The sequence below is a fragment of the Carlito syrichta genome, unplaced genomic scaffold (assembly GCF_000164805.1).
Source record: "Carlito syrichta isolate Samal-C Ts95f unplaced genomic scaffold, Tarsius_syrichta-2.0.1 Scaffold310483, whole genome shotgun sequence".
Lineage (NCBI taxonomy): Eukaryota > Metazoa > Chordata > Mammalia > Primates > Tarsiidae > Carlito > Carlito syrichta.
Window position 1 is genome coordinate 68,137 of NW_007254579.1, and position 20,587 is coordinate 88,723.

General features: G+C 35.2%; 1 protein-coding gene across 1 annotated transcript in view; it reads right to left on the reverse strand.

Moving 5' to 3' along the window:
- Nucleotides 1–20,587, reverse strand: part of LOC103270852 (receptor-type tyrosine-protein phosphatase R) — a 57,738-nt gene that overhangs the window by 29,720 nt on the left and 7,431 nt on the right. Inside the window, exons 2-3 of the mRNA XM_008068355.2 lie at nt 9,949–10,062; nt 5,976–6,131 (exon numbers count right to left, since the gene is read on the reverse strand). Of these exons, the coding sequence (XP_008066546.2) occupies nt 5,976–6,131; nt 9,949–10,053 (261 nt within the window). The 5' untranslated portion in view covers nt 10,054–10,062. The remainder of the gene's footprint in view (nt 1–5,975; nt 6,132–9,948; nt 10,063–20,587) is intronic.

Here is a 20,587-nt window from a genome sequence, read left to right on the forward strand (position 1 = left end):
AAACAAAATGGTTCATGATTAGGAAAAACATAAAGGTTAAATCAAGGCAAATGCATCCACTTGTGTAAAATTTCATTTTGTTGAAGGTTGCTTTTTCATTCCTGCTAGTGAGGTTACGTATTTCTCCTTGGATATTGTCTCCAATGATTAAGAAAGACTTGAATAAAACATGCCTCATAGGTGTCTGAACTTGGAAATCATTGTTAATCTATTTTTAAGCCTTAAAAAATAAAATATAACTCATGTTTACAAATCACACAAAAATAAATCTTTGCCTTGAAAAATATTTTATGAAAACTTTTATTCTGGAACTCAAACAAGTTTTGGTGGGAAAATGAGCTAGTGCAAAACAGAAAAGACCTTTAAGTTCAATTGTGATTATAAAAGTTATTTGGAGAAAGACTTATTAATTGCTTGAAGTAGTCAAGTTTCTATTTCCTTTACTTGTAAAGCATTGATGTGCTCATTATAATATCGGGCCTACTTTGTAAGACAAAGATAGATGCATAAGTACAAGAAATAATTTAGATATATATTGAAAAAATACGTAAATAGTAAATTGATGGTGATTCTGAAAATACTTGGTTGATGTAATGATTGGAAAACAAGTATCCTGCTGGAAAGGAAATTTTGGGTTCAAAGTGACAAATCTTCTTTCACCTCTTTGACTTCAATCATATCAATTATTGTTCCAATGTCTCTATAAACATAGCTGGAAACCAATAAAAAGAACTCTTGTAGAAATTAGGTATAAATATGGGAATGAATTTTTTTTTACAGGCAACTAAATAGCATCCATTGTTTGCTATAAAAGCAAACTTGTTAAGCCTTCAAGTAGGCTGCATAAATTTGTCAAATTTAAGAATAAGGATCTGAGCTTAAACTCATGTAAAATTTGGATAAAAAGGGGTGGTTAGGTGGGTGGAAAGAGATTTTGTGTTCCTAACCCGATTTGGTTCTTTTTTTTTTTTCCTACAGTTCTACAACTCCTAGAATATCAACATGTTCCTTTCTGCTTAAGACAAACCTGTTTTGTTTTCTTTTTTAACCGAAGCAGTAACGATGAAAGAATTAACTTCCCACCCTCCCATCCCCCACCCCCAATTAGAAAGATACATGTTTTGAACTTCTAGAACTTAGTCACTGCACTTTCTTGGTAAATAGGTTTCTTTCTGAGTCATGATACTCCTGTTGAGCACTACTATATTTGTACAGAGATCTAAAAAACTTGATAAGGGAAGGGTAATAAATGGAAAAGTTTGTTAAGATCCCATAAGCCAAAAGACTATAATTCGCATGAATCTTCAATCTAACATTTGCATAGGGTTAAACTGATGCTTTTTATATTTTGTCAGGGGACTGAGGGCTCAGTAATTCAGAGGCTTTATGGCTGGGTCAAACTAATGTCACGGTATCTTCTTTATGTCTTATTTCATAGCTACATTGCTTTGCTCTTTAACTTAGTTGCAGTGAAAGAAGCTGATGGGTTTTGTTTGGGTGTATTGTTTAAAATTTGGGCAGTTTCCTGTATAGATAACAATGGCTTCTCTACGTCTTATTTAATAATTCAATGCATTGTAGTTCATTCTTCTCTTTCTTTCTCTATTTCTCTTTCTATAAATATTTTAACCAATTCTGATCCCAAATGCTAGGAGAAGTGTTACAGAGATACAGAGGTTTTAGGAGCTATATCTCTTTAGAAGAGATGAAGCTCATAGAATAAGAATGGAGTAGAAATGTTATAAATTATCTGGCTAATTTGATGGATTTAGGCACATAAATGAGATGTATCCTACAACAATATGCCTTTTTGGATATATGCCAAGCAAAAAAGGAAGCAACCTTCTTTAAGTAAATGGCCAGGCCAAGCAGAGTGGTTCCCACACATAATCCCAGTACTTTGAGAGGTATAAACAGGAGGAACATTTGATGCCAGGTGTTCCAGACCAGTTTGGGCAACATAGTAAGACTTCTGTCTCTGCACTGTGCATAAGGTGAACAATTTGTCTGAATGACTGAATATATGCTAACATTAATTGTATAGCTCCTCAGCACTGGATGGCTATGTGAATAATTCTTTCGACTAGACTGCTGGCTGGTGTTCCTAGTTTGAAGGAACAATCACCAAACTCATGAATTATGGTTTATATTTATATGTTATAAGTCTCTTTCTTTTTGGGAAAATGCCATGGATGTATCAGTCAGTACAGTGATATTTATTTAATTTTAGAGATAGAGTCTCACTTTGTTGCCCGAACTGGAGTGAAGTGGTACCACCATAGATGACTATAGTCTCAACCTCTTGGGCTTAAGCAATCTTCTGTCTCAACCTCCTGAGTAGCCACACCATATCAGGCTAATTTTTTAAAAATTTCTTTTTTTTTTTGTAGAGACAGAGTCTGACTATGTTGCCCAAACTGGTCTTGAACACCTGGCATCAAATTTTCTCCTGCTTACACCTCTCAAAGTGCTGGGATTTTATGTGGGAACACTCTACTTGGCCTGGCCAGTTACTTAAAGAAGATTGCTTCCTTTTTTGAAATAAAAGATCTGTGAAAGTATAGTAATTTGCAATTAAACACCAAAAAAAAAAAAAAAAAAAAAGCCTAAATCATTTGTTTGCAATATCAATGCAGGGCTTATTTTTCAATGCATATTTAATTCATTTTGTAAGAACATTTCCTTTCATTTATCTGGGATTTTATTTATTAGGCAGAAGGAGGCCTAGTTTTATCTTTATGAGTAGCTTTTAATGAAATGAGTACCTATATCAAGTGCCTACAATGTTCTAGGTACCACATGAAATATATAAAAGAAATATTGTCTTTTCTTTTAAGACACCTAGATTAGACATGAAAACAGATGACTGAATAAAGATAGTTTTCTATGGTATATTTGTTTTTCAAGAGTCATTTTAAATAAAAAAATTAAGCATATAAAGAAACAACAACAACAAAACACATCCTTCCATGAAAGCAATTAACCTAAGTTTAAGAATAGATGCTTTGAGACATCACTCATGATGCTTTATAATTCATGGAAAGAATGAAAAGCCAAAAATACGATGTTACTCTTTTCTGCTAATAAACATGTTACCATAGCATGTTATAATTTTAAGATTAAAATGTGAAAGAATGTGTTGAAGCATAAGTTGTTATAAAACATTAACCACAGGAAGATGAATAAAGATGGGGGAAACTCACAGAATACCACTTGCCAGCTTGAGGCAGTTATCAACAAATGTTTTTGCAGCATTCCTTTAGTCTGTGTCTGTACCAAGTAGCTCCCCACTGCGTTGCCTGCTCACTACAGACAGCTTTTCCCTGTTTCTGCATTTAGAGCTTCTGGTCATAGGCCAATGAGTACTGCCTGGTCCCTTCTAAGGTGTTTGAATAAAAGGTTCAAACAATCCATCTGTCCTTGATGAATTGCTCCTTATGTCCCATTCAGACACTTCCTTGTCTCCTATAATACATAATTTCTAGATTCTAGATTTTTAGCTTCCCACAATTTTATGAGAAATATCACATTTTGACTATCAAATACACTTTCATTATTCAAGTGCAGTACAGACCTTGTGTTCTGTTGTGGGCTAATAACTCTGCGAGAGGCAGTTAGACTAAGCTCCTCACCTGCATTGGGCTGGGGTGTGTTGGAGGACCCCTAAGTACTTGACTTTTAACTAGTTCTTTTTTGTATGGTGAGTTTCTCTTGGTTAGCATATCTGGGTGACTTAATAAGTTGCCATATTTCTGAAGTGTTCAGGATGCCATCTAACTCAGAATAAAGCAACAAGGAAGAATGCTAAAATCTTGTGGGAAGCATTAATCTAATGGTCTTTTTAAAATTTAAAAAGGAATTATCCCAGGCAACATGTGTGCCAGTCAGTCTGTGAAGAGCCTAGACTGTGGCAATGGGGTTTGCTTTGGCACACAAAGGGAGCCTTTTCAGATTCAGATGCAGGCAGGGCTGAGAGGGATCAGGGTGGTTCAGCTCCTGCTGACCTTCTTTTGTGGTCTTTCTAAAGCACAAGGGGTTCTCTTATTCAAGGCTCCCATGACCCAGTGTAGTAACTCTATCATAGTTCTATATTCTTGTTATCTATTTGTATCTTATTTGCCCTATTAGAGTATACATTCATTAAGGGTAAGCACCATGTAGTTTATTTTTCTTGTGTATTTATTTTTCTGACATTGGATACTACCTAGCACAGAGCTGGGCTATTTGTTGACTTCATTTTTTATTGTGTGCCCATTGTATGCCAGGCACTAAATGAAGGCAATGATAACACATGAAATGACATGCCACATGCTCTCAAGGAACCCATAGTGTAGAGATGAACTTGGCAGTCAACATAGGATAAGGGGAGTTTGTTCTAAGTTCAATGAGAACACAAAGCAATGAGCACCCACGTGTGTGGAGGTACAAGGGAAGGTTTTGCTAAATGGTAGAGAGATCTTGAAAGATTAAAGTTGTGTAGAAGGAGCAACACACACACAAGCATGAAGGGAAGAGGGAGTGTGAAGATAGTATAAGATCTATTAAGTTTAAAATGACTGAAACCTAAACTAGGAAAGTATTGTTCAACAATTATAAAGCCCAGCATACAAAGGAATTTATACCAAATTAATAAATCTACACTTCATTCTGTAGTATTTTGAAAGCCAAAAAAGAATCATGCAATTAGGAGGGCATGATCAGATATCTGTTGAGAGAGATGACTCTGGTGGCAAGAAAAAAAAAAAAAAACATGCTGGGTGTGTTGGGGAAAGGGACAAGAAAGGGAGCAAAATCAAACACAGGAAGACCAGCTGGGGGTTGTGACTGTCACAGTTCAATGTTGAAATATATTCTCATTCTGCCAACCCATCCTGCATTTAAATTACATTTGTTTGGTGTCAACTTTATGTGAAGGTCTCCACATATATTTAAAAAATTGAATCCATATTTTAAGCCTATAAGATAAAGACTATACCCATTTTGGATATGAAGAAACTGAGGCTCAGTGGGGTTGACACTATGAAAAGGCAGACAATCTCACAGAGGTTAAATGGTCTTCCCAAGGCCACACAAATCTTAAGTATTGGATTTGGAATTCAAACTCAGTCTTGTACCAAAGTTTTTTATAGCGTACCCATATTTGCTGAAATAAGAGGTAGTGGGATTTAATGGAAAGGGGACTAGGTTAGAAATCAAGATATGTAGATGTTAAGTGTTGCTTTATGCCTCTCTAGTTTTGTCACCTTGAGAGGGTCACTTAATTTCTATGGGCCTTGCTTTCTATATTTATAAAGTGTTCACATATGTTCCCTCAAGGTCTAATCCTTGAGTCTATGAATTGAATTAAATATATTTGGGATGGTGATCCTTCCAGCAAGTTTGTTAGAGTGGGATGGAGTAGGAGAAGTGGAAAGGGAACTAAATTTACTCAGGAGCGAGATGGCGGAGGTGGGAGAGGGAATTTTTAAAAAGTACCAAATTTGGAAAATACTATGAAGAAAATATCCATAAGTCTTAAAACTGTTTTTTTTCAACAAAAGAAAAGTTACATTTCAAATTAATTCCAAAGTTGTGGGAAAAGGTGAGTTGTCTAGTGACTATTTTGAGTATGAAGGCAATGAGGAGGGGGTACCTGTTAAGAAAGAAAGATTTGAGGGGTTTTTTTTGACTCATCAGTTTCAAGTTATCAATTTACAAATACTCTGTATGCTCTTGGATAAGTAAAAATAAGTTACAATGTCCTGAAGATTTAAAGAAGAACGTATCAAAAAGTAAAATTTTAATGCGAAAATAAATTTCCTTAAGAAATAAACATATATAATGTGAAGATAAGAGAATTCATACTCTTAGGGGAGATTTCTTAAAATTATCAAATAGCATACAATAACAGCTTTCCTCTCAAAGCCTCTTGAGGTTGAGTTATCATATCTTGCTAACTGTGCAATTTTTTAAATGAAATATTTCATACAACATACCTCAGGGGAGATTTCTGTAATCCCAAATTGGGATAAACTTTGATGTAAAACATTGATATTAAGTGAACGCAGCACTTCCTCAGATGGCAGAGCATCAGAAATTCCTGTTTTTCGGTTTATAGGAGACACAAATAGTTCAACACTGTTCTTCTTTTCCTAGTAAAAAAAGATTGTTTGTGTTATGGACATTTTAAACTACTTGGGGTAATGTTTTTACCTTTCCTTTATAAACATAAAGACAATAAGAATCCTAGAATGCTAAAAGGCATCACAGAGATTGCATTTATTAATTATTCTCTAGTAGACTTAATATACTCAAAGTCTAAAATCTTCAAATGTAAATATTTTCAATGAGTTGGCCTTCTTTCAATTAGTTAGTGCTCCAAGATTTGTAATTTTATATTTTGTTGGATGTTGGTTTATTTTCTACTCTATATTGTAATTTTTTGAAATATATTTTTCAGATGTTTCCTGAGTAGTTGTGTTTAAAGAAGCATTTTAAAATCAAATGAATTATATAAAACCTGACATAATAGTAAAATTGCATATTAGATTTTACCACTCTTTCTAATTTTAAAAAATAATTTGTATTCATGTGAAGGATGGATTAGCTCAGAAAGGTGGTGCAAGGTGAGCTTTGAAATTCCTTCCTTGATTCTGTTCTTCATTTCATATATGCCACACTTTAAAACTCTATCCTTTGGTAGAAATGCATATGCTGCATATAGTATCACGATACTTTTCCTGTTAGTATGACCTCATTAAATGAAATGGAGATTGCAATTTCTTACCATAAATGGCTGATACGCTGCATCTACACACACAAAGCAAAAACCAGAAAAAATGACATTGTCATTGATAATATTATCTTTTACAACTTATATGATGCACATATAGAAGGAAATAACTGTTAGTCTTTCTTTTCTTTTCTTTTCTTTTTTTTGCACATGGATTTCTCTCCTGCTAGAAAATTTTCTTTTAATGCAGTTTATGAGAATCTCAGCCAGGTATAAAATGGAGTATCAATGTACTACTAGCAACTCAGAAAAAACATTTGTTATGTTTGCAGGAAACAACAGACAATAACTAAATTCTGATGTGAAATATGTTTATAGTAGTTTAAATGTTTATGACCTAACAATAATGGTAGGAACAGAGCATTTGTGCCTGATATGCTCCTATGTCCCTTAAATCTCTTATCTCATTTAATGTGCCACACACCCAAAGGAGATAGATTCATGATTATCTTTATTTTACAAATCACAGGTAAGTGGCTTGCCCATGGTCACACAGCTGGAATGTGGCCATCCTGAAAATGGAGTACGGTTCTGTCTCTAAAACACATGCTCTTAATCACCATGCCCTGCAGTCTGCGGTATTATAACTCTACCTATTATAATAACTACTCTGAACAATGCTATCAACAATCCCTGAAAGTATACTTATCCCTCCCTAGGTGTAGCAAATCCCTTTCATCCTTACAAACAGCTATTATTTGCATTAAATCTGTATGCATAAAAGTATATCTAAGATAAGAGGAGGGATCGAAAAACCCTGGAATTTATTTATACAAAATTGTGTATTTATTCTTTCCTGTTTAAACTTCAGTCACCTTTAAAGTAGTCTCCTATCAAGAAGCTTTTTGCACTGCCCAAAACAGTTTGGGCAATACACCTATCAAGATGCTTTTTGCACTGCCCAAAACAGTTTTTGAACTTGTCAATTTTCATGCCTTTTAATGCTTCTGCCGTTTTTATTTCACCTCTTCCACATCAGCAAAATGTTTTCTTTTGAGGACTTTTTTCATCTGGAGAAACAAAATAGTTGCTCTGGGTGAGATCAAGTGAGTAGAGAGGGTGGGGCATGGGTGTCATGCTACTTTTCATCAAAAACTGCTGAACATTCATTGTGGTATGGGCAGGTGTGCTTGTAAATCACCCATTACAAAATAGGCAAACTCATTGAAAAAAAAAAAAAGAAACTCACTAGAACACTAGCTGGTACACCGAAGCTGCAGATGGGTTCCTAGAACACTTACCTAGCGGGAGAAGCCTGTTCTACAAGGGTCCTGGTATTATAGGTATTTTGGATCTAGACTATATATATATATATATATATACACATATATATATATAATATATATGTTTATATATGTATGTATAATATGGGGGGCCAAAAAAAACCAGGAATTATTTTTTGAAGGGCAGCTCTCTTGTAGTACAGGCTACCTCCACTAGATAAGTGTTCCAGAAACTCATTAGTATCAGTGTCCTAGCTAACATTGTTATGAGAGGCTGCATTTGGCTTCAGTGAATTTTTTTCGGAGATTCTTTCACATGTTTGCCCATTTCATTATAGACAATTTACAAGTGCACCTGCCCATGCTGCGCTGAGTGTTTAGCAGTTTTTGACCAAACATGGCAGGACCCTTGAGTTCCACCCTCCCTATTCACCCCATCTCATCCAGAGCAACATTTTTATTTGTTTCCCTTCATGAAAAAAGTCCTCAAAGAGAAACATTTTACTGATGTGGAAGAGGTGAATCAAAAAACAGCAAAAACACTACAAGGCATCAAAATCGACAAGTTCAAAAACTATTTTGGGCACTGAAAACATCTTGATAGGTGTATTGCATTGCATGAAGAGTACTTTGAAGGTGACTGAAGTTTAAACACGTAAAAATAAATACACAATTAAAAAAATTATGGGATTTTTTTTTTTAAGGAAGCTCCCCCTCATATGCCCTGGATATAAATAACCTACTTCATTCTTTCAGGATATTAGGGAATGCTGTATTTCCTCTTCTGTAGTACTGAATTAAAACTTTTTTTAAAAGCTTGTTTAGTCATAGAACATTGTTAGCTCACAGAATAAAAGTTTTTGTGGGGAATGAAACAACTTAGCCTCACACACAGAAAATTGAATGTTTTTTTGCACTGCAAAAACTCCAGAGCAAAATGTAATGCTAACATAAACTTCAAACCAAAATATAAAGCAAATTCCCTCCAGAGCTGAGAATGCAGATGCTGGTGTAGTAGGAAGCTAAGCTCCAGTAGGAGCATAGCAATTTCAGGTGGGGATAATGTGCAGTTCTTGCTTGGACTTCCATTGTAATGGACATTAAGAACAATTTAAAAACTGTACAAAAATTCCATAGTACCTTTTTCATATAAAACTTAGGTGACTAGCTTTTTACAAGGAGAAATAATTTCATTTAAATTTCTTTTCTTTTCTCTTTGCCTTTGCTTACATTCACCTTCAAACGTAGATAAGAACATATAGATGGGTGTTATCCAGGTTCCCAGACACTAAGGAAAGGGGGGGAAAGAATGAATTTGGATGATTGACAGGTCGAGTGGGCCCTGTAGAATGGATACTTGGGTTTACCTCATGCCCATTCAAATGGCCATCCAAGTTTTCTTTTGGCTTTTCTAGACTATCAATTCTTGCCTTCCATCTGGATTGCAGTCTTCAGGGTCAATTTTTCTTTATCCTTTACTAAAAATCCTCTGCCTTGTGCATTGTTCATCATTCTACTGATATATTGGAGGAGTTTTAACAGACATTTTCTGGAAATGTTATCTGATACAGAAGGTTTCACTTTAATGTAGAATATTTTGGGAGTAGTGTTGAGTTGGTAAAGTAATTACTTTGAGTCCCTTCATACATGCCTGAGTAGCTAGACTTAAATGATGACAGAGTTGACAAAATTTTTCTGTAAAGGGCCAGAGAGTAAATAGTTTAGACTTCATGGGCCTGATGATCTATTGCAACTACTCAACTCTGCCACTGCAGCAAAAAGCAGTCATAGGCAATATGTAAATGAGTGGATGTGGCCTGTTTCATAAAATCTTATTTACAAAAACAGACAGTATGCCAGATTTGGCTCATTAGCCACAGAACTATAGCATAAGCCCCTCAGTGATAAAAAGCACAGCCTGAATTTTGGGAATGTGAACTATAGGCATCTTACAATGAGGCGGTTGATGTGCACTTGCTGGGGTAAGAGTCCTAAAGCTGCAGCCACTCCTTGGCGGAATATCCGAAGCAAGGTTATGTTCAGCTTGCTTACATCCATTTGCAGTGTCTGGAAAATAAAGACAAAAAGAGATCCAAGTTATAGTAAATCTTTGGTTTAGTACGTTCCATTCTTGACTGATGACTGACCACAATAATTTCTGTGACTCCAGTAAGTTCACACTCATGGTGCTTTATTGTATTTTTGATAGAAATAAAATTATAGAGACATTTTACATGAAATTTTAAACGGTGTTAGTTAAAAAGATGTCTAGTTATAATGAATAGTCGATAAAGAATTTCATTGGAATGTGCCTTAATTACTTTTGCTTTAGTTTAGGTCCAGATGACAGAATGGAATCTGTGGCCTAGTGTGTTTCAGTTATCCATCTTTAATTTGTGTTCACACACAGTCACAGAGAGAAAGATGCTGTGTAAGTTCCATAAACACCGTCTTGGCAGTTTCTCTATGTAAGTGATTTCCTGCCAGCACAAGGCAAAAGAATGAAGTACAATAATCCATTTTTAAACTCTGGCAAAGGAGCCAATGGTCTAAAGTAAACTATTCTTATTCAGTTGTTGGGGCCAACACTCAACTTTCAAGTTTGCTTAGGAAAAAAAACCCTAAATATTAAAACATTTCTAAAATACAAATCAAATTATAGTATTAGTGATACAGTCTTAATTTAAGCCATGAGTGATATTATTACACTTAAATCATGAAGAAGTACACTTTGTGTTTTCAATTACACATTATAATCATTTGAGATAGATAACATGAAAGGTAGGCAAACCAAATCTTTATTCATTTATTTTATTCTTATAATGCTTAATTCATTAATTTGACCATAGTAGGTTATCAGTAACTATTGGATGGCCACAATATTACCCCTTCTATAAAGCAAACCACATTATAGGTACATACTTCTCTGAAAAAGAGATTGTTTTACAAGTACAATCTACTATAGGGCAGAGACTCTTAGGGCTTCTTTCAGCTTGCTTTAAAAGGAGTATGATACTTGAAAATTCATAGTCTTGTTAGGAAATGGTACATCCTCTATTTTGTACTTCTAAAGTTGGTATAAAATAAGGGACTGGAAACTGGATCAAATGCCCAGGACTATAGGATTCAGAAGGGCTTTAGGAGGTCAAAAGAGGTGCAGTGGTTCCCAGTCAAGATGGTGAGCCCAGTGAAAGCTCCAGACTGCACTTCCACCTTAGGGTCTCTTAATGCTTGCCTGGAGGCAGAGACACTAAGGTTTGGTCATGCCAGGGAGTTGGAACTGGACTCCTTGCAAAAAATTAATATCCAGAAAAGGACAGAACCATTGAAAAAAATTCTACCTAACAGTCCAGTAATAGGCAACAACTTTCTTCTGGGGAGGAATAGGAGAATTAAGTTGGGGGTAGGTAGAAAAGCTACATCAACACCATTAGCAATTCATTTAAAATTATTTATTTTTATTTCCCTTTATTCAAAAAAGTAATTTCAATAGTTTTTGGTTACATGAATGCATTATATAGTGGCAAAGAAGTTGGGGTTTTAAGTGTACTCCCCACCTGTGCATATGGTACCCGATAGGTGATTTTTCATCCCTTAACCCCTTCCCATCCTTCTTTTTCTGAGTTTCCAATGTCCATTTTACTATTCTATATGTCTTTGCAGATCTTTTGTTTAGCTCACACTTATAAGTGAGAGCACGTGGTGTTTGGTTTTCTGTTAGCTCACTTAGGATGATGTTCTCTAATTCCATTCAAGTTGCTGCAAAAGACGTTATTTCATTTTTTATGGCAGAATAATATTCTATGGTGTGTGTGTGTGTGTGTGTGTGTGTGTGTGTGTGTGTATCACATTTTCATTATCCACTGATCAGTTTATGAGTATTTTGGATGATTCCACATCTTTGCCATTGTGAATTGTGTAGCAATAAACATATGAGTGCAGGAGTCTTTTTGTATGACCTCTGTTCTTTAGGGTAGATACCTAGTAGTAGGATTGCTGCATTGAATGGCAGATCTACTTTTAGTTCTTTGAGAAATCTCCATACTGATTTACATAGAGATTATATTCATTTGCACTCCCTTTTCACCATGTCCACATCAACAACTATTATAATTTTATTTTTTAATAATGACCATTTTGATGGTGTACATGTAAGGTGGTATTTCATTGTAGTTTTTATTTGCATTTCTCTGATAATTAGTGATATTGAGCTTCTTTTCCTATGCCTGATGCCATTTGGATATCTTGATAGGTGTTTATTCATGTAATTTATCCACTTTTTAATGGGGTCATTTGCTTTTTTTTGCTGACTTGTTTGAACTCTGGATATTAGTACTTTGTCAGATGTACAGTTTGTGAATATCTTCTCCTATTCTTTAGGTTGCCTATTTGCTCTGTTAATTTTTTCTTCTGCTATGTAGAAGATTTTTAGTTTAAGTTCCACTTGTTCATTTGTGTTGCAGTTGCCTTTCCTTTTGAGGTTTTAGTCATAAATTCTTTATCTGGACCAATGTCCAGAAGAGTTTTTCCTAGGGTTTCTTCTAGGGTTTTTGTGGTTTCAGGTCTGACATTTAAGTCTTTAATCCATTTTAAAGACTACACAAAAATGCATCTAATTTTTTATATATGGTAAGAGATAGGGATCAAGTTTCTTTTTTAAAAAGCTTAAAACAATGAAAAATTTACTGTCTTATGATTTTAGAGGCCAGAAGTCTGAATCAAAGTGCCAGCAGGGCCATGCTCCCTCTTAAATCTGTAGAGAAAATTCCTTCCTTGACTGTTTTAGCATCAGGTGTTTGCCAGCAAACCTTAGTATTACTTGGCTTGCAGATATATCGCTCCAATATTTGCATCTGTTGTCACCTGGCTATCTTTTCCCTATGTCTTCATATAGTCTTCCCTCCGTAAGTGTCTGTGTACAAATTTTCCATTCTTTTAAGGGAACTAGTCATATTGGACTAGGAACTCACCCTACTGTGCTATGACCTAATCTTAATTAATTATATCTGCAACAATCCTATTTCCAAATAAGGTCTCATTTTTAGGTACTGGTAAGTTAGAACTTCAAGATATGAATTCTGAGGGGACACAATTCAACCCATTACAAAAAGAAAGTCAGAATTCTGAGGAAAGGAATTGCTAACTCATAGCCAGAGAATTGACCAAGAACTTCGATAATTTTGCATGTTCTCCTCCGTTTTCCTTTAGGCTCTGAGTCAATACAAGTTGGACTTTTAATTGGGTTTCTGGGCATTTACCCCTGATGGGAGAGCTTTTTGGGAAGCTGGGTAGGTACATCAGAAAAATAATTCTATTCCAAAGATGACTTGGGGGATGAAGCTTATCATGTGTAAAGGAAGTGGTAATATGGTTGAAAATGATCTTTCTGTTCCACATTCACCTCCCAGCATGTCACAGAAAGCAGTTTCTACTGGACTTGGAGAACTTGACTTCTCTCTTTATAGAACATGACTCTCTCCTTCCAAAGAGTAATAATTTTTTATAAAATAAAAATAATCTAATGATGTACATTTGTTTGCTGTATTATTCTCTGTACTTTTACACAGCCTAAATATGTAACCAACATATAACAACATAATTTAATGCAGAATGTAAGATTTGAACTCAACCTTGAAGGATGAATAGGATTTGGAAATGCAGTGATGGAGAAAAATAGCATTATACTTTTCAGCATGATGTTTGCATCCACCTGGTCAAACTAGGAGATCAGAAAAACAGTTCACCTTGTAGCCCTGAGCAACAGAGGCTTCCCTTCATCCAATGGCTTGCTTTCAGCTCTGCCAGGGTGGAGCAGCCCTTAGAGACAGGACACTGTATTAGAGACTCTTTGCAAGCCCAAAGATGGCTTCTTCAGTTGACTCAAACACTGATGAGGAACACTGACTTCTGGCTTACCAGCAGTGTTTGTTAGGCAGGGGAAGCAGGAAGGCATTGCCCCTGATCCCCAGGGATGGAATTTGGAGCCAATTGTCTATGCTTAGAATCGAGATTCAAGGGAGTTGTGCATACGCTTGAGAACTCAATTCCCCAGGCCATGATTAACTTGAGGCTTGTAACTGTGGAAACAGTATTAAAGTCTCAGATTAAAATGGTAAATGGGAATTGCAATGGAAACACAAGATTTAAACATCACTCAAAAAGGCAACTTTGCTAGACTATAAAAGTTGTGCATTTGAAAACGAAATTTAGTCTACCCAACTATAGTAAAGAAGTGAGTTGAAGTAATTAGTTTAAATTGAGATCATCTGGTTCGTTGCATCAAGATATTTGAATAATTTTTCTGAGTTCTCTGCTTGTCTGTGAAAAGCTGGATTGATTCCTTAGTACATGCACAAATTTCTGACTATTCTCTATAAAAACAGTGATGCTAAAATGTAGTACAAACAGATATTTGTAGTACAAACATATTAATATGTTCCAGATATTATATATGAAGGCAATTTGAGAAAAAGAAAGGTTTCTAGACAAAATGAGAAATTTTTTTTCCAGACAAAATAAAATACTATATGACTTCAGAGGAAATATATTACTTCCTTCTTTCTGGATAGATGCTAGAAATGCACAGCTCTCCCATATCCTGTTATGGGAAATCATAACAACTATGATAGAATGTACATTTTCACAGCAATAACAAGGTCATTGCTTTAAAGTTGCAATACAACTGTGTGAGCTGCATTTTTGCCTGAGTTCTATCATTTAATGTATAAATGATTTAAGATTTTAATTTCAAAGGGATTGAAATGTCTTTCCAAATGCATATACTAAGCCACTTTACAGCAGTAAATTATTGCAAATAGAGTTACTATAAGAACAACTGGGTGTTTTTAATGGATATTATATATATATCAAAATAGAGAAAAAAATTAAACATAGTAAAGAGTTATAGACTTCAAATTCTCTATATATTTAAATTTATTGGACCCCTGTCTTGTTAAAGGTTCCTGAGTCAGTTGCTCACACAAGGAACTGCTCTACTTCACAAAGAAAATATCACTTTGTAACAAGTCTTTCTTTCTTTGGTCACTAGACTGTCCATTAAAGTAGTTGAAGCCTATGGACCTTAGGTACAAATCAGGCAGACAGGACTGATTAAAATGTAGCACTTGGGTTTACATACCAGCATTATGTTTGAATTGTCAGTATAAGATTGGCTTTTAGCCATTTAATTTTAAAGAGTGGTTGAATTATTTTTGCCTGAGACAGGGGCAGTTACTTGTCTCCTGAAGTTATTAGGCAACCTGATATATCATTTGTTCATACCCAATAAGAGTCAGGACTATACTCAGTGACCCAGTAGGGAGAGAAAAGTCAAGTGGTCATCTCTATTCCTAGGAGATATCTTCAAGGTCCCTGAGAGAAGTGTTGTCTCAATTTCAAGAGTCACAAAAGGACCCACTTCCTAAAGAACCAAAGCTTGTCAGAAGGAAGCCACCTACCTCTTTTTAACTCCAATGTGCTCTCATTGTTACCTGGAATCTCTAATTCTTGGCCAAAGATCCTCTCTTTTTTGGCTAGGAGTTGAATAATCGAGTGTTTATATCTTTAAATTAAGTAGAAAACACTGACTTGTCAGAGACATTTTATACTTTCACCTTGTCCCTTCTTATAACTCTGCCTTTGTCCCTGCTAATAGTTATAGACTAATGATTTTTATTTCCATATTTTGTGTTTTCACTTTTTCAGAGTCTTACACCCTCTGCCTGCTTCCCTCTGCCTGGTATTCTATTTACACTTCAAACTCAGTATTACCCTAAGTGAACTAACCCTCTTCCCTTCCCCATCCACAATCAAATTTTCTTCTCTTTCTTTATGTATTTCATATACAGAGATGAAGTTCCATATTTGAGATACATCTTGACTCCTCTTTCCTTGTTCTTCACTCCATCAGCATGACATCCAAATAATAGTCATGTTCAGTCTATTCTACCTTCTAAATATCTCTGAACGTTGAACCGATTTTCTCTTCCTCTATATTTCCACCATCTTACTACACCACCATCATAGCTATCTGGACTATTTGAATAGAATCCTAATGGGTTGCCAATCTTCCATAGTCTCTCATTCATTTCATTCCCCATATGAATACCATAGTTAGCTGTTTGATAGCCCAAGCAAGTGACTATTCTGCTCAAAATACCTTGAGGAAATTTCATTTTGTAAAGAATAGTCTTAACTCCTTGGTTCACCAAAATTGCCCTGTCCTTCCAGTCTTATCTCTGACTCCTCTCCATTATACACACTATATTCCAGCCATACCTAAGGTTTATTAAACATACCATTCCCTTTTTTCACAGTGTCTCTGTGCACATGTGGACCAATGTTAGGGACTCTTCCTTCTCCTTGGAGGTTCAGCTTAAAGACCATTCTGCCAGCCTTCCCTAACCACTCCTCTCCCTTCCTTTGCTTGTAACTTTTAGTTCTTCAATAGTACTGTGTTGGACTTTAGGGTTTTTGTTTAACTTTTTAAAAACTTTTAATTTTTTTATTTTAAAGATGTGGGGTACAATTCAGGGTATTCATTATGCAGGTACCCTTGTTGATGAGGTGCCCCTGCTTTCCCCAGACAGATTTCCACTACAACCGATCCCGCCTCCCCACCCCCCTGGCCCCCCGCAGTTTCCCACTACTGCCAATCCTTTTCTTAGTATTATGATAATTGTTCAAGGTCTGCTTATGAATAAGAACATGTGATACTCAGTTCTTTGTTTCTGTGATACATCACTCAGTATTATAGACTCTAAGTTCATCCAGGTTGCCGTGAAGCTCATGATTTTGTTCTTCTTTATGGCTGTGTAATATTCCATTGTGTATATGTACCACATTTAAAAAAATCCAGTCCTCTTTTGATGGGCAGCACAGTTGGTTCCATGTTCTTGCTATTGTGAGCAATGCTACAATAAACAAACATGCAGCTATCTTTTTTATAGAGTGATTTGAGTTCTTCTGGATATATTCCCAGCAGGGGGACTATGGGGTCATATGGAAGGTCAATTTTTAGATCTTTTAGGAATTGTACATTACTTTCCACAGAGGCTGTACTAGTTTACACTCCCACCAACAGTGTAGATATGATCCCTTTTCGCCACATCCTCTCCAGCATCTGTTGTTTTTTGAGTTGTTGATGGTGGCCATCCTGATTAGAGTTAGGGGGTTTCTTAGTGCAGTTTTAATTTGCATTTCTTTGATGACTAGTGAGACTGAGCATTTTTTCATGTATCTGTTGGCTGCTCATATGTCTTTTTTTTTTGGGAACTGTCAGTTCATATCTTTTGCCCACTTTGTAATGAGGCTGTTTGTTTTTTTCTTTCAGCATGTCTGAGTTCCTTGTAGATCCTAGATGTTAGGTCTTTGTCAGATATACAGTTGGCAAATATTTTTTCCCATTCTGTGGGCTGTCTTCCTGCTCTCTTGATGGTTTCTTTTGCTTTGCAGAAGCTCGTTAGTTTGATGAGGTCCCACTTGTCTATCTTATCTCTTATGGCATGGGCACTTGGGGTTTTGATCAGGAATAGGTTGCCAGTTCCAATTTCCATAAGGGGGTCTCCTGCGTTTTCTAAGATTCTCATAGTTTAGGTTTTATATTTAGGTCTTTTATCCATTTAGAGTTGATTTTTGTTTATGGTGATAGGTAGGGGTCCTGTTTCAATCTTCTGCATGTGGTCAGCCAGTTTTCCCAGCACCATTTACTGAATAGGTCCTCCTCTCCCCAGTGGTTGGTGGTGGAGGCTTTGCCGAAGATGAGTTGGTTGAGAAATTGAGGATTTGCTTCTGGAATCTTTATCCTGTTCCATTGGTCTATATCTCTCTTCTTGTACCAATACCAGGCTGTTTTGGTTACTGTAACTTTATAATAAAGTTTAAAGACTGGGAGTGTGATATTTCCTGCTTTGTTTTTTGTTTAAATTTTTATATAAAATGTCATGCTTATTACAAAAAAATGAGAGTTCAGAAAGTAAAAAGTGAAAATTTACTTAACACTACTAACACTTCATCCCAATTCCCAGAAATAACATTGCTAACCATTTCTTGTGTAGCCTTTCAAATATTTTCTATGCATATATTTTATAAAATAATATGCATATATTAGATTGCTCCACAATATGCTTTTTCATGTATTAATATATCTGAGATAGATTTCTAAATGTATAATATATGCCATTATCAAATTTATTTCTTGATTTTCATCTAATAATTTATCTTTCTTTTCTTTTTTTTAGAAACAAGGTCTCAGTATGTTTCCAGGCTGGTCTCAAACTCCTGGGCTCCAGCAATTCTTTGCCTCAGCTCTCAAAGTACTGGAATTACAGCATCATGCCTGGCCTCTCTAATTTCTTATTTTTAACATGTTAGTTTATTCTCTTCACTCTTGTTATTTAACAGATATAGATTTGTTTTATTATTTTATTTTATGTTATTTTTATTGTTTAGTTTTATACTTCCTTAGTCTTCTATCTTTTTTTTTACATGGTCTAGAGTTTTTGTTGTTGTTCTACTTTTTTTTTCTTCTAGTGTCCATATTTTAACATTAAATTATAAATGACAATATATTTAAGTCATTATTTCTTGATTTATAAAATTTAGAAAGTATTCATTAATTATTGTCATGAAAAAGGAGAAAATACAATTATTCCCACCAATTCTCATGATCACTTTCCAGTTTTATAACTATATAGCTATTTTTACATTGCTACATTTAATCATATTGAAATTATGTTCTTTATAATAACAACTATTCACAATTCTCAACAACTAATAAAAAGGAAAGTAAAGTGACGTTTTCGGTCTTAGGAAGTTAAGAATCAGGATGCCTTCCTCACTCTTTCTTTCCTCCCTCTGTCTACAAGCTGGTCAGGTCTAAGGTGACCCTGGAACTGTGTTCAAAATGGTAGAGCGACCGAAGGAAGATACTTGGGCCTCCAAATCACTGCATGAAGCATAAGTCCTAGCCAACAACCTTCACTAAACAGTGACATGAATTAAAAATAAATGCTTATTATATTAAGTCACTAAGATATGGGGTTGTGTTAGCATTATTTATACTGACAAATATATGTAATTATAATTGTTATAGTTCTTTAGTGTTAGTTATATTCAGATGGATTCAATGTTCATGAGCCGATTTTAGAAGGATGTCACCATTCTTAAATTCTTTATTTTGATATTGCTCTTATTTAGCTGGATTTCATTATCCAATAGCTTCTTTCAAGTAAGGCTCATGAGTGCTATATTTCCTGAGGCATTATAAGTTTGTGAATGCACTTATGGTGTTTTTAATAATAACTAACAGCTTGGCTGGATATTAAACTCTTGATTCACTCTTTATTTTTATTTTTTGCCTTTGAACTCTGCTGCTGTTTTCTAAGGCCTTCTGGCATTGAAAGTTGCTGTGAAAAACACCGTTGCCTGAGGCTAACCTGTCTTGTAGATAACTTGCTTTTTCTGCCTGCAGTCTCATAGGAGTCTTTATCTTTAAAGCTAAAAAACTTCACCAGGATTTTTCCTTGGGTTGAAGTCTGTAGCCTTGAAGTCTACAGATTCAAACTCTATTTCTGAAACATTTTTTCCTATTATGCATTTGAAGAATTTTTCTTCTAAATATTTTAATCTCATTTTCAAAGAGACCAATTATGCAATTATATGTTTTTTGTCTTTCTCTCTAACTACATTATTTTATGTACATAATTTTTCTAACCACTTACATATCTTTATTCAGCTGACATTTTCGCAGGTCTGTGCTCTGTGGTCTTACATGTTTTCAGCAGAATCTATTCTATTTCTTGTGTTTGTAATGTGGTTTTGATTTCTCTAATGTGTTTTTAATATTACTTCATTTATCTTCTAAAATCCGCCTGCTTATTCTTCCTGATTAACATAGACAAGATATGTTTATCTTGATTTTTTTCAGACAGGTGACATAAAACTTTAGTTTCTTGGTCTTTTGTATCCATTTTTAAAACTATTTCCCCCCCAAGAGTTCAGCTTCTCTTTCTCTCTTAAAATTTTATAATAACTTTTTATTTTATATAGAGTTAAATTCCATTATGTGAACCTACAAGGCCCCGGTTTATCGGTTTATCTGGGTCCTGTTAGCTATGAGCCTCACCTTATCTCTCTTTCAAGCCACTCTGTTCTTTTTACAGTTCCTCAAATCAGCTATGCTAATTTTTACATTATGGTCTTGCCACTCGTCTGCCTCCTGTCTGGAGAGCTGTTCAGCATTATTGTATGGTGGCTCCTTCTGGTTTTTCAGTTTTGCATAAATGTCACCTCCTCAAAGAGGCCTTCCCAGCCTGGCCACTCCCTACCATATCACCCTGTTTTATTTGCCTCATGGTGTTTATCACTATCGAACAGTTTCTTGTTTACTTATTTGTTTACTGTATAATCTCTCTTTACTAAGATTAGGGCTTCATTGGTGTGGGGGCTTGTCAATCCGGTTCTCTGCTATCTGCCCAGGACCTGAGGCAATGCCTGGCATATAGTAGGTATTTAATAAATCTTTGTGAAATGAAGGAACACATGGATCATCATAATCAACATTGCATAGTTACTAAGAGAAAGAATCTGAGTT